Raw genomic sequence first — 15,232 nt, 5'->3', positions numbered from 1 at the left:
CCGCCTGTGTGGGGTCCCTTGCTTTCCGTCAGGAAGATGAAAGCGACCGTGTGGATCAGTTGACCTACCCGGTGGTCAGTAGCACATCGCGGCCCATAGGAACGGCACTGCCTGTGAAGGGGCTGGGATCTGATTTTATTGGCAAATTGTTTGGCTTCTAAATGTTTGTTGTGTTCGAGAAGATAGACGAGGAAGGAGAAATACCAGAAAGAGTAGGTAAGGGGCAGAGTGAGTTGGGAAATGCATGGGGCTAAGGAAGGGAAGTGGGAGAGATGGAGGCTGAGGGCCCAGGAGCACACACGCCTGGTGGAAGAAGAGCCCATTGGGTCCCCGTCCTGGGCAAGAGGACAAAGACAGTTGGGGTGCTTCTCCCAACTTTGTCCTGGCCGTGTTCCCAGGTAGCCCAGAATTCCAGACTGAGCCTCTGCTCTCTTCCCCATCTCCTCCTGCTCTGAGCTGCCCTTCCTGGCTGTCCCTGTCGGTTCGGAAGCACCAGTGGAAGAGTCTGATTCATGGCGACGGCTGCTGCTGGTACCGGGGCCTGCTGTTGACGGAAACTAATTCTGGCTTCACAAAAGCCCCCTTATGACCAGGCATTGTATTGTGTGTCAGAACGAGAAAAGCAGAAATTCCAAAAAGAAAGAGTTGTAGTTGCAGACAAGAGGGCTGGTAGGCCTCTTACAGCCTGTTCTCTTCCGTCAGAGAACAGCCTCTCGATGGGAGTGGCTGTTGTGAGGAAGATTCAGGAATGTGGAACCTTGCCCCCCACTTGGTTCCCTGTAGAGTGGCGCCACTTGACAAAAGGCTGTGTGCAGAGATCTGGAGGAAGGTGAAGAAACCAGACGGGAGCTCAGAGGGAGACTGCCACAGCCTCCATGGGCTTGAATCAAACCCACATCTGTGACATGGGATATTCTTCAAAGACACTTGGCCTCTGCCTTTCGGATGTTGACAATTAGCGAAGTTTCGTCTAAACAAGTTGGTGTGGCATTTGATACCAAAAAGACTTCACACACAGCAAAAGTTCTCTTGCAAACTGGAGCATAAAATAAAACAAATGGTCATTCTTTGTATCAGTAGCCCTAGGTAAGGTGGTTTGAATTAGAGGAATGTACACAAGCTGGAGTGGTTTGTAAATTCTAACTGTAATGAACAAACCTCTAGACAGTATTCAAGTTAGATTTTGAAATATCGGTAAGAAACGCTAGTTAGGTAGTAACACTCGTCTGGAAGGAGAGACCTGAGTGGACCCACACTTAATTCTCAACCAGACTGGGATTTCTTTTTTAATTTTTTTAATTCCTAAATTAGTTACCTTTTTTTTTTTTACTTTCTTTTTTTAATCCTTTTAATATTTCTAGATTAGTTTCTTAGTGTTCAAAAGGCAACTCCAAAACTGAGCAGAAGTATGTTCAGTTATAGTCACGGATAGGAAGCCTTATTTAAGGTCCTTTATTAAATATATATTTTTTCTTTTCCTGCTGTCTGTCCATTTCCTCTTCATCTTTCCTTCTCCTGTGGCTTCACGTCTGTTAGTGGCGGGCTTTCCTGCTCCGCACACCTCACTTCCCGTCTGTCCTCTGCACCCGGACATGGTGTCCCGGCCAGGCCCATTCATTATGTCTCTAAGCTGCTTGTCAATGTGTCAGCCTTGGTATTTGTATCTTTCTTCATCCTCCTGTGTCCTCCTTACCTCAGTGTGACTGCAGTGACTAAATGGCTTTCTGAGGCATTGGGTCTTTGATGTAGGCCCCCAAAGTGATGGCGGTCTTTGGGCCATTTTGGAAGTGGTTGTAATCATTAAGTGATAGTTACTGCCAAACCCAGGCATTTGCTTTGAGTGGATTCAGAAAATTCTAGTGGGCTCATTCCAGGACAAAACAAGCGTGTGTGTTGGTTATAAAGGAATTGGGTGAAAGGAGATTGATATTTTGTTGCTGCTGTTGTTCATTTGTGGCTTTTGACTAAGCAATCGTGGGATAGTCAAAAGCTTCTTTCCAGTCTCTGAGGAGGTGGGGTTGCCTTCACTTAGTGAAGCTTCCTCAGTTATTTGGTGCCTCTCCCTGCTTCTTGACCTCAGCCCAGTCTTTCTGACAAAGGACGGAAAGCTAATATTTTTGCTTATTTTTGTTAATCACAAAAATGCCCCGAAAAACCCTCTTTGAGGGCAAAGTGACTTGGCCCTCAAACTATACTTCCAACACCCATTAGTCAACCATTTGCTGTGTGCCATGCTTTTCTAAACATTCAACATGTCCTCTTTCCTTGATTTCTCCCCATATCCTATGAGGTTAGGTATCTAGCCTGTTTCACAGATGAGACAGTTTGGGCCCAAACAGCATAACCCCCCAGGATCACACCGTTGGCGAGTGGCAGACAGGATTGGAATCTCTGTCTACTGGATCCTGAGCCTAGTGTAGAAAACTTTCATCGTCTGCCTTTTCCTCGAGTTTCTTTACGAGCTGCTCATTTCTCGTCCCCTTTTTAATCAAGGGCTTATTGATACCGCTGGTTTCCTTACCAAGAAAGCAAGCGTGCAATGTGTGTGCGTGCGCGCGTGTGCATGTATCTAAGTGTATGTATTTTCCCCACACATCTCGCTTCATACCTCAGGCAGATCTGCCTTCTCTCCTCTGGCCTGCTTAATTTGAAGAAAATTTTAGCTACAAGAAATTCTTTCTCTCACATCATCATAATTTCTATCCCTAACAGACCTTTAGTGACTTCTCGATGTATTTAAATAAAAAAGACGCTGTGTTGCTGAAATGATTCAGAATTCAACTTCGGGTGCATGAGTGCCATAGAGTGAAGCCTCGGGCTTTATAGAGTTGGGGCTTGGGGGATGGAGAGGGTTAGTGGATCTCAGTAGGCTAAGGATGAAAAAAAGGTGACATTTCAGCAGCCTATTTCTGGTTATCTTTAAATTGATAACTAACCCATGAAGGAATTCCACTTTTGTTGCTGGAACATCAGTAACAAGTTCGTTGTTTTAATTAAAGTTTCATGATTAATGTCAAATCCCTGGTTTCATGCTGGCACTTTCCATCATTCATGTCCCTGGGCAGATTAATTTATGACTTTTTAAGTGAAGATAATCAGTCCTTTAGGCAAATAAACTATTCCATCAAATCTAAGGATACTTGCCTGGGCTGATGGTACAAATGGTCCGATTCCCATTAAAAGAGAACCGGATAGAGATACTGGGGACTACTCAATTAATCTTAGTCATATCCAGAGATGATGCTGGACATTAGTTCATTTTCCTTATTGAATATATCCCTGGCTGCATTTTAGGCCATGTGGAAAACAGGCAGATTTCATCCCAAACCATATCGATGGCACTTCTGAATGTTCAAAAATGCAAATTTCTCCATCCCTGTGGGAGCCCCATGGCTGCCTAGACCTTATTTTCCCTTCACACGAGTCTTCCTGAACATTCCGTCATGTCGTGTGTGTTGATGTGAAAGGCTGAGCAATACATACTGTCTGCAAATGATTTTCTTATTGATAAATGGAGCAATATATTTTGTTTTATTACTCAATTCTCTCTTCCTCTCTTCCATTTTTAAGGCGAAAAATTAGGACATGTCTTCCTTTCTGGCACAAAATTGTTTCACTTTATCACAGCCAATCTTATTGTAAATTCATAAAAGCATCTAGAGACTTGATAGTAAATTAAAGATGTTTCAAAACAATAATGTTTCCTGAAAATGATGTGCAACTTTATTGCAGAAGCGATAAGACTTTGAAATTTCTCTATGACTCTGATTTATTTTCCTATCCTGGGGTGACAGGAAGTGAGTTAAGTAGGTGATCCCAGCCCTTGGTGAGGATACGGTGTGTAGGAAAATACTGCTTACTCCACAGCCTTCCAGGTTTTACCAGCTTGATGAGCATGGAATCTGAAGGGTGTCGGTTGCTGACATATACATCTCGAAAGCCAAGGCTTTAAGGGACTGCCTGTTGCATTTTTAATCATATAGGAGTCTAGACTTAAATCTTTCATAACTGAACTCATACTGTAATCCATTACAGGCACTTCATAGTAGCTTGAGTCTCAGGCATTATGGTGGCAGCTGTGTAAAATATTTGTTTTGCTTGTTTAGGATTGAATTGTAACGTTCTAAAACGAGCAATTACCGCTGGGGTAGAAGCTGCCAGATCTCTAATACTCCCATACAGAGTCTTGCCAATGTGTCTAAATGGTAGGAGAGACTGTTACCCTCAGCAGAACAGGCAGTGCCTACCCGCACTCAGTCGGAGGACCCTTTTTCTGGATCACCGCTGAATCCCTCAGCTCCCTTCCACTTCACCGTTGTTTGTTGAGGACAGTCCTGTTTTAACCCCCCGGGGTCCCCGCATCACTGTGGCTGATGCCCATTGCAGCAGGGCACCCATGGTTGAGAGATTCAGATGCATATGCTGCTTCCCCCACCTCTCCGCCCCCCACCCCCCACAGCCCTCTCCATCCTTTCTTCCTTTCTCTCTCTCCCCTTCTCCCAACCCTCATATACTAACCTTTGGGATTTGCTTTCTAGGCAAAGCAGGAAAAACACCAGCTCTGTGTCCCAGGATTCCTGGGAGCAGAACTACTCCCCCGGCGAAGGCTTCCAGAGCGCCAAGGAGAACCCCAGGTACTCCAGCTACCAAGGCTCCAGGAACGGCTACCTGGGCGGGCACGGCTTCAATGCCAGGGTGATGCTGGAGACCCAGGAGCTCCTTCGCCAGGAGCAGAGGCGGAAGGAGCAGCAGATGAAGAAGCAGCCTCCTCCGGAGGGGCTCAACAACTATGACTCGTACAAGAAAGGCCAGGATCCCAGTTACACCCCTCCCAAGGGGCCCTTCCGGCAGGATGTGCCCCCCTCCCCTTCTCAGGTCGCTAGGCTGAACAGACTCCAGACTCCTGAGAAAGGGAAACCCTTCTATTCCTGAGCAGGAGAAGAGCGGAGGCTTCATGTCATGCAATAAAGGACATTTTCTTATGAAGACTTGTATTTTGGGAGTTTTTTTAAAACCTCGATGGTACTATGGAATATTTCTGTTGTTGGTATCAGTGCCTTTAAGCAGTACGGGCAAAGAAATGGAAGGCCTTAATGTCTTTGCCAGTATGTCTCAAGTGTCTATTTCATGGAAGGATTTCCCGCCCTCCGACAATCATGTGTTCAAGGCATTCGTGTGCTCGGCGTCTGTCTGCAGTACCGGGACCGGGCCCCCCACCACCTCCGGGAGATGTCCGTGGCTTTGTGTGACAGCCCCCGACAACTTGTGGTGACAAATTACCTTGAAGTTGAGGGTGATAGCGATCCCTCTTTTTCCCCTTTCAGTTTTCTTTGATGTGAGGTGACGTCCCAATCTCTGGTGGATCCAAGGGGGTGACCACACCAGAAATTGGGGCCTGATGGTACGCACAACGGTCATTTATAGTACTTTGTAACCAGCGTGGTTTTCCCTGCTCTCTTTCAGCTCCTCGCTGTGGGAGAGTTCCTTCATCCTAGGAAAGAAGCTAAGCCATATCCAATACCGTCTGGTTATCATGGGGGTCCTTTTGCAGCTGCCTTATAACTCGACATGACCAGTGAAGTGATCATTCTAGTCCGTGTTTATAAATACACTTGTTCAGTCATGTTCCTGACATGTGTGTTGAGTCAGCGCCGCTCTGCATGGGGGACGTGGGATAGGGAATGACTCCCGGCCGGGGAGCGAGGGAGCCTGCCCACCGGCCCTGTGTGTATCGTCATGTGGGAGGTGGCAGCTAAGAAAAGAACTCTCCCAGGATGAGCTTCTGGCCCACGACATCCCAGTAATTATTTAATTAGATTTCGTTTGGCAGGTTGGCAGGGAGGGCATAGAGTGGGACAAAGATAAATCAGACAGTCGTTTGGGATTTGGGATTCTCAAAACTCATCTGCTCTCCCAGTTCTGAAAGTCAGTTGGAAATGACATCGTCTCGTGTATCCACATGCTTGTATCTCGGCCTGGTGATGCCATCCATGCTCTTAAATAATTCTGCCCTGAAACAAAGAAGACAAATAAGGGAAAAGCTGTTCTGTCACACAGCGAACATTCTGGTGTTCCCAAAAGTTTGCTCTCGCATCCGTATTGTAAGCTATGTGTGGGTCACGAGGACCTCGGTTGCTCCCACGTTTTCAGCTGTCAGTCTGAACGTTGCGTATCGTAAACCATGGCTGGGTTGCTAAAGTGCCTGCAAATCCCGATGTGAAAAAAGCTTGAGATGAAAGCTCAGCATACCATGTATTAACAAAAAAGAAAGGAAAACAAAAAAAAAAGACATGTACTGATATGCCTATTTTTTTTTTTACTGGCACATTGTATTTTTGTGTCCACTTGTTTTTAGAAAATATGTGAAGTGTCCACACGTACCTATTGTCTCTTTTGCATTTCTGTGTAACGGTTCTATGTGTTCCTAATGTGTGGCGATATTCAGTGGTGTTACCAATGTCAGCACGGTGACCTTGGATGACAGTGGCTCTTTCTCACAGCCTTCCCTGAGCTGTGAGAAACAGCTTTCCCTGTACATATGAGACTTCTAATAAAAGGCATATTTCTTCCTGTTCTTTGTGGTGTCTGTAGTGTTCCTGTGGAAACTCCTAGTTGGATTTTTTTTAAGTATATTAGCAGATGTGATTTTTTTTTCTTATTTAGAAAAAGTTGAAAGTTTCCTTCTATCTGTCTGTGTGCAGACGTGGAGGTGGGTGATTGACTGCTTACCTGAACACCTGAGGAGAGAGGAGGCAGGGAAGAAAGAGGAACCTTCTTCATGAGTTTACTGGAAGACCCAGGCTGCCGAAAGAAGCCCGGGGAGTTCAGAATTGAAGGAGCCAATATTCTAGAGCTACATAAAAGAAAACTTATACAGAGAACCACATCATATTCCCATTATTGTCTTTTGCTCCCTCTGGATCACTTCAGCGACCCAAGCATTTTGAGGGAGTCCCACCCTTGCATACTGTGAACCCGGAGAAACGTCCAGATTCTTTTCCATTTACCAACCAGTTCTTATTTCCCAAAGTACAAAATAAGGCTTTGCTATTTCTTTTAGGTTAAGTAATATGTGTATGGTGCCCTGAAGACATAAAGGGCACTAGGTCCCTAGGTATGTCTTGTGCACAAATGCCCATGTGGCCCCCACCCAGAGGGCAAGCTTTGCACAGACCTGTTGAAAATGCCCTCTATGTGGAGCTCCTGCATCAGCTGGTTGTCATAGCAGCCTTCAGCCTGTCACTAAATCCAATTCTGTCACCTCAGGATTAGTAACGAGAGGTGTATAGCAAGCCAAGAAAATAACACATCTTGGGTTCTTATATGCATGCAAGGTGTGGGAAAGTAGCAAAGAGAAGATGGACAGATTTGTTAATTTTCTCACTGACCAGGAGGCCCGTCGCAAATGCCAAAACTTGCAGGTTGTTTGTCTCAACTGACAGTGAGAAGTGGAGCAGGAGAGGTGATATTGAATGTTGTGGGGACCCAAATCACAAACGGATTTGTAGATGAAAACTGACAATTTCAGCGACACTGAGAGGAGAAGGAGAACTGGATACAAGTCAGCCCAGAAGTGGGAATAGGCTCTACCAGCAGTCTTGTCTAAATGACTGCCCTCTGGCTCCAGGGCACTTTCCCAGGACTCAATGGGATCACAGGAAGAGTGGATCCATAGCAAGAGCCAGGCTGGGCGTGGTCAGCGCGTGCACTGGACTCCACCCCCTGGGAGGAGTCCCAATCCATACAGCGGTGTGGGCGGCCCCACCAAGACCCACGCTCAGGTGAGGATGGAAGGGAGTGAGTCCACTGTCCCTCAGGAAAGATGGTCCCATGGTTGCATTATTACCACTCTCCATCCATGAAGACAATAGAAGTCTTATAAATACTTATAAAAGAATGTTATACAAGGTATCTCTATCATATATACGTTAAACACCACCACCATTTCTTCTCCCTGCAGCTGGTTAGACCAAAGACAGCTCAGAAGTCAAAACATCCCACGGTTGACAGGGCTGTCCCCCTGATAGTAAGGAAAGGGAAACCCTGGCTTCTCACTTCTTCCACCAAAGAAGTCAAATATACCAAATCAGAGACCGTAAACCAAACAAATTTTCTGTTCCTTTGAGTGGAAGCCATTGATACAACCGCAAACCCATGTTGAGGAAGGGCAGCAAGTAAGCAAATAGAGCCGACCACTTCGCCAGCAGCATGGTTCGTGAACATGTGCCCACATGAGTCTGAAAACAAGGCCAGAGGTAAGAGACCAGGCTCCTCTGTCCACATCATCGCTCATGATTTGCCCAAATATGGCCACCATCTTCCAGACTGCTCCCCTTTATCCAATAACATTTCTTAGAAAGTACACACGTTTGCATATATGTGGAACAGGCGTACGTAGCATATGCACAATGCACATGAAATTCTATATTTGTCTCTATTATTCTGGTTACTTTAATGTGTTTCTTATTTCATCCTTTGAGTCCTTGAAGTGCACACAGTTCTTGCCCCAGTTGAAATCAACCCAAGGTGAATCAGAGAGTACTTTGTTTCTGATTTTGTTTTCTAGTCATGGAAGAATAAGTCACTAAGGTTCACCTAACTACCTCTGAGTATATCCCATCATGGAGGGCTTCCCTGGGTAACACAGTATGCCAGGAATTTCAATGTCTATGTAACTCAGTTCTTTCTTCTTCTCCTCCTCCTCCTCCTCCTTCTTCTTCTTTGCAAAGATTACTCCGCTGATGACATATCAGGTAAGAAGGTAATCTTCCTTTCTTCAGAGACAGGATATCATCTTAATAAGCCAGCTAATAAGAATGTTCACAGGTCAGAAGTGCGAGTGAGAGGTGCTTTAACGGGAAACCCCCTTCAGCTCTGAGTAATGACGAGATCACAGAGCTGGTTGAGTTAAATTGACTTTTTTTTAAATGTGTGGAGGATGAGGGTTGTAATTTTGAGCATAAGCTTTTCTTTCCTTTTTTTTTTTTTTAAAAGAAACTGGTATTTTACATTAGATCTCATGGGGAAGAGGAAAGAGTGTCCTTGCACTCCACATAGAAGGGACTTATTTCCCATTAGATGGGTTCTTTTCTCCAAATTCAGCATCTTTCCAGCCAGCACTCATCTCCCCTGCTCTTCCTCTTCCTCCAGGTTTCACATCCCGTGCAGCCAAGTAGAAAATATATGGGTGTCCTTTGTCCATACATGTTGTTTCTTTAGTTTAAACCCCATGGTATAGAATTTCATTTTTAAAGGATTCCGTAATGAGTCCTATAAGATCATGCATCCTTTGCTAAAGACCGTTTTCTTTTTCCTCTCTGAATTTAGACTTACATGATCAGTTTTCGTTTCCTGATTTTGAATTTTTTAAAGCAAATCCTATGCACCCTGGCCCGTGACTGCCCAGATAGGCCTGTTCTGTACTGGATGCAGGAGAAAAGTACAAGAAACAAGGGCGAAGCTCTCCCACAGTGAGACTGAACAATTACTCATCTTTCATCCCAGTGCTTATTTGCTCACAGGATCAATTAAATGTGTGAAAAACACGTTTTTCTGAATTGCTCAACTAACTGCTGAGTCACCTCACACTGCTGTTGGCTTAGAAAAGCCATTTGGAGTTTGTTCCCAGACAGTGTGGATGTCTCACGACGCTCTTCCCTGGGGTGTCATCAGCCTCAGCACATCAGTGGCAGGAAGGGGGTACTGGTGGCAGGAGCCCGTCTCCTGTCTCCAAAGGCAAGTTTGCCGCTTGCTAGAAGGCTCCTCCTGAAGCTGAAGCTTGGCTTCCACGAGGAATTTTATGATGCAAATATTTTAAGTACAACTTTGAAGATTTTGCCATTAAAAACAGTCTCCATGGCTCAGGGCCCAGCCGACTGCAAACTACAAGGGGGAAAAGTGCCATATATTGCTGGCAAGTGACAGGAAGGAAAACAACCCAAATTTCTAAACCAATCGTGACCTTGGCTAATGATCTGGTTTCAGGGTTCAGTTCATATCTGACTTGCTTTTATTCAGCTCTAGCTGTCGGTGGCAACATACTTATCACAGTTGTTTATGTTGGGACAAAATGGGTGAAAACATTAACCTAAGGACCCAGAGACAGGTCAGATTAGGGCTCGCCAAAGAATGTGGAGTATTTTGGAATAATGCAAACCTTTGAACTTGCCTTGCGAATCCTCAAAGTGAATTTGTCCTACACATGCCCCAACATTCAACTCCGTGTCCAAACTTTCCCTCCTTTTATCTGCTTGGCTTGACTCCCATCTGAGCTCAAGGAGCCTCTGCTCTGGTCCAGGCAACCCAAGCATGGCTACAAAATCTGAACCTGCAATCAGAGTACACAAGCTGCCCCTGGCTTCCACTCTGTTTGCTTGATTTATTCATGTAGCACTTTACAATGTGCACAACATTCTCATCTTTTCTCTTTGAGCCTCCAAACCCCATGAAGCAGTTAGAGAAGTGATGGTCCAATTTTACACATGAGGAAATCGAGCCTCCCCGAGTTTGTGGCTCATGGGTGGTGAGCAGCTCCATCAGAATACCAAACCCATTGTCTGGGCTGCAGCCCGACTTGGCGATGTCAAGTTTTTATCAGAAGAGAAGCTTTTGTTTTTAACAATGTTAAGTTCCTTACTTGATGAGAACTCATTGATTGGGTAAAGAAGCACGATAACTCTAAGGAGTTATGAAGTTAGCAATGCCTTAAAAATAAATTTTATTAATGACAATACCATTTATGTACACTTGAAAATTACAAATGCATATATTACCTATTGTAAATAGATACATTATATGATTTAAATATAATGGCTTGTTCACACTTCAGGCCCAGTGTTTATAAATTTCAAATGCCTCTTGATATAGACAATGCCAGGTTTCCATGTGGATTTGCAGACCCCACCGTGTCCCTTGTTGGTAACCACTGTTCCATGCTCTGGATCCTTTGCTTCACTATTTAAATCTCTTTGACCAGAAGGTATTCATTTCTAAGCCAGATTTTCACGTTCAGAAAAGAGTCACATGAGATAGAAGACAGTGGAAATTAAAAAAAAATAATAATAATAATACAACGAGTAGGATCTGAAACATGAGGAAAATAGGAGACAATAGAACACAGAGTGGCCACAACAAAAAGCCAATCCTAGAGGCTGGATTTCTGAAGCAGATGCAGAAGAGACCCCAAATCCTGAAACAAAATAGAGAAGATGGCTGGGAGATTGTGAAACAATCACGCTTTGCATGAAATCATCAGCTGTTTTCAGCACAGATGGGAAAAGCCTGTTACGAAACGTCGTAAGATATTTGCGGCGGGTTTCAAGCTGGACATGCATTAAACACATTCTTAAGCTTTTCACATTGGGAATAAAAATGTAAATCATTTTTAGTGATGATTTTTTCTTTACATATCATTATTCTTTGTATTTTATTTTATTTTTGGTAAGGAGATGACATCGTGATAGCCAAGGGGAAATGATCCATTTATAGAGTTGGATAGATAAAATTTATCTTCAAAGAGGTAGAATATTAATTATGCATAGAAAGAAACTTTCAGCCCTGAAACATTCCCAGTGAAACGAGGGGCTTATTTCACTCAAGATGCTAATCAGACACAGTTCAGTATCTCAGAGAGAAACGCGGGCAATTCCTGCATGTGTCAGAGCCACGGGCCGAGTTTGGGCAGCTTCCCAGGACCAGCCCCACTCGGGACGCTCCCCGGGGTTCTGCCGTGACAGTCAGGTCTACCCTCGCTTCCTCGCTCCTCTAAATGAACTGTGGGGTTGTGAGGCCGGAGCCAGTAGCTGATGCTCTCCTCTGATCCCGTGTCCCTAGAGGAGAGACATAGACACAGACTCAGTGTCTGGAAGAACGGGCTGGCCCAAGGAAACGAGTTTCCAATAACTAATCCAGCTGAACGAGGCACTTCCCTTGGCTCCCGCTCTCCTTCCCGTAAGCCAGGAAATGTTCTCTCCATTCAGTAGGGGATGGCTCATCAGGGACTTCTAATCTCTGATTGGTTCCTTCATATACGATGCTAGTATCTTCTGCTGCCTATCTTCAGTCCTTTTAGGTGTTCCCTCTGGATTAATTGAAAATCGTGGATATCCTGTTTGTATGATTTGTTCAAGGTAATTGTAAGGCCATGAAGAGGCCAATATTGATTTTTAAGGAAGATGCCACTTTATATGGCCTGAAATGTACAATGTAGAATGCAGAGTCCGTTTAGGAAAGATAATTATCTCATATTCATTCATTCATTTATAGCCCCTGCTATATGCCAAGTGCTGTGCTCGGTGCTGAGAATACACCGGAGAATGTTACATCATATTCTAGTGGGGTAGAGCTCTATACTAGTCAGGCAGTGATGCTTGGCAGGAAGAAAATAAAGGAGGATTATGGGATAGAAAATGAAAAGGAGCGAGTAGACAGAGATCTCAGTTGAGCGGGAATCTGAGGAGGTGAGGGAGACATGTGGCTACTGGCAGGAAGAACATTCCCAGGAGCAACCGCCAGAGCCAATGCCTGAGGCAGCAGCGTGCCCAGCACACTCACAGCATGGCACGGAGGCGGGCTTCGACTTCTCTCAGGGGAGGGCGGCCGAGGAAGAGAGGAGCTGGACGGTTCTTACGGTAAAGATCAGAGCTGGACAAGGAGAAAAGTCGGGACAAGGACCAGGTAAAGACAAAACAACATTGGTCAATGGATTCTGGTCAAGTGATAGTTCAAGTGGGGGAATAAGAGTCATCAATGAGTGGACACTTTGAGTAGAGATTAGGGAGGGAATACTGGTAGGTGTGACCATGAGGCAGAACACGAGATCAATGGAGGTGAGGCAGTCAAGCAACAGAGAGACCAGTATGCTAGGAAGATCTTCTGTGCAGGTGTTGAAATCAACAACAACAGCAACAACAACACATGTGATTGCGAGACAGCGATTCAGGTGCTAAAATCCTCCCAGAATGGAGATCGATAGAAGACCACCAGCAAAAGTGAAGTAAAACATACTGTACCTAACTAACAACTTTGAAGGAGTGTGGAGGTGGGCGTGGGGTGGGTGGTTAGAGAGAAAGGAGGACTCATGACCAGGAAGTGTCAATAAGGAGTTACAGAGACACCTATCCCATTTCCAAGCCCCAAATATGTGCTGTGCGAGCAAAAACCAGCCACCTGTGGAAAGACTGGGGCTGTTGATTAGGGCAAGAAGCAGGTGGGGGATGGGCAAAGCCCTTAAGAGATATCAGACCGAGTAACAAGGGTCCCCTCGGGGTCTTGGGCTGCTTCTGAGATAAAAGGGATGCAGAGCAAGGTCAAGTTCCATGGTCTCTGAGGGGTGGTAGGAATTCAGTTCTAATCATTGCCTACTTCTCAGGTGCTGAGAGCCAGGAGTCTTGCAAGGACCATAGGTGCCCCTTGCGTCGGGACAGAGTGCTGTAACTCTCCAAATGCCCAAACCTGCTTTATGCCATGTGTGTCTCTGTCTTCACGATGGATGTATTTATGCATTCATTCACTTGTTCAGGGGCTAATGGATACCAGACAATGTGTGTCACTGCTCATTCACTGGTGAACTAAAGAGACATTGATGTTCTCATGAAAAGTGCAGTTCAAAGGCGAAGCCAACATTAATTAAATCAACACACAAATAAATGTACATTAAACTGTGATGAGGTCTCTTAAAACAAAGTTCNAAAACCTGCTTTATGCCATGTGTGTCTCTGTCTTCACGATGGATGTATTTATGCATTCATTCACTTGTTTCAGGGGCTAATGGATACCAGACAATGTGTGTCACTGCTCATTCACTGGTGAACTAAAGAGACATTGATGTTCTCATGAAAAGTGCAGTTCAAAGGCGAAGCCAACATTAATTAAATCAACACACAAATAAATGTACGTTAAACTGTGATGAGGTCTCTTAAAACAAAGTTCCTGTGAATAAGGAGCAGGAGGAGGGGACATAATCAGGCTGAGGATGGTGAAAGGTTGGGAGGAAGGATGTGTAAGGTGAGACTTGAAGGATTCTGGAAACCCAACAAGAAGATGACAGTATATCAAGAACCTGGAAACCTAATCCCTTTTGACACTGAGGGTTCATTTTCTGGAATCTAGCTAATGACACAACCCAAAAAGTGAACAGAGATTTCTACCCAAAGCTGTTAAAAAAAACAAAAACATCGTTTATAAAAGGAAAATTTGAACCTAAGCATGCAAAAATAGGGAAATAGCTATGCAAATTGTGGTATAAAATGTAGCACTCTATTATCAGTCGTTATCAATGCTGATAAATACATTTCATGTATTTAAAACAAAGTTCCTGTGAATAAGGAGCAGGAGGAGGGGACATAATCAGGCTGAGGATGGTGAAAGGTTGGGAGGAAGGATGTGTAAGATGAGACTTGAAGGATTCTGGAAACCCAACAAGAAGATGACAGTATATCAAGAACCTGGAAACCTAATCCCTTTTGACACTGAGGGTTCATTTTCTGGAATCTAGCTAATGACACAACCCAAAAAGTGAACAGAGATTTCTACCCAAAGCTGTTAAAAAAAACAAAAACATCGTTTATAAAAGGAAAATTTGAACCTAAGCATGCAAAAATAGGGAAATAGCTATGCAAATTGTGGTATAAAATGTAGCACTCTATTATCAGTCGTTATCAATGCTGATAAATACATTTCATGTATTTAAAACAAAGTTCCTGTGAATAAGGAGCAGGAGGAGGGGACATAATCAGGCTGAGGATGGTGAAAGGTTGGGAGGAAGGATGTGTAAGATGAGACTTGAAGGATTCTGGAAACCCAACAAGAAGATGACAGTATATCAAGAACCTGGAAACCTAATCCCTTTTGACACTGAGGGTTCATTTTCTGGAATCTAGCTAATGACACAACCCAAAAAGTGAACAGAGATTTCTACCCAAAGCTGTTAAAAAAAACAAAAACATCGTTTATAAAAGGAAAATTTGAACCTAAGCATGCAAAAATAGGGAAACAGCTATGCAAATTGTGGTATAAAATGTAGCACTCTATTATCAGTCGTTATCAATGCTGATAAATACATTTCACCGACACAGAAATAAAATGACAATATAATGTTCAATTAAAAAATTATAGCAGCAATGTCCACAGATGCCAAATTATGGAAAGAGCCCAGATGTCCATCAACAGATGAATGGATAAAGAAAATGTGGTGTACCAATGTTCATAGCAGCGTTGTCCACAATAGCTAAAT

The 15,232-nt window shown here is 44.2% G+C and overlaps 1 protein-coding gene across 12 annotated transcripts in view; it reads left to right on the top strand.

Moving 5' to 3' along the window:
* PARD3 (par-3 family cell polarity regulator) overlaps window positions 1-6,572 on the top strand; it is a 656,403-nt gene extending 649,831 nt beyond the window's left edge. For all 12 annotated transcript variants that reach the window (XM_034644391.1, XM_034644386.1, XM_034644392.1 and 9 more), the window contains one exon: window positions 4,539-6,572. In XM_034644391.1, coding sequence (XP_034500282.1) covers window positions 4,539-4,932 — 394 coding nt within the window. In that variant the 3' untranslated portion in view covers window positions 4,933-6,572. The remainder of the gene's footprint in view (window positions 1-4,538) is intronic.
* Window positions 6,573-15,232: the final 8,660 nt, after the last annotated feature.

Source organism: Ailuropoda melanoleuca, chromosome 15, assembly GCF_002007445.2.
Source record: "Ailuropoda melanoleuca isolate Jingjing chromosome 15, ASM200744v2, whole genome shotgun sequence".
Taxonomy (NCBI): Eukaryota; Metazoa; Chordata; class Mammalia; order Carnivora; family Ursidae; genus Ailuropoda; species Ailuropoda melanoleuca.
This window is presented reverse-complemented; position numbering and strand designations above follow the sequence as displayed.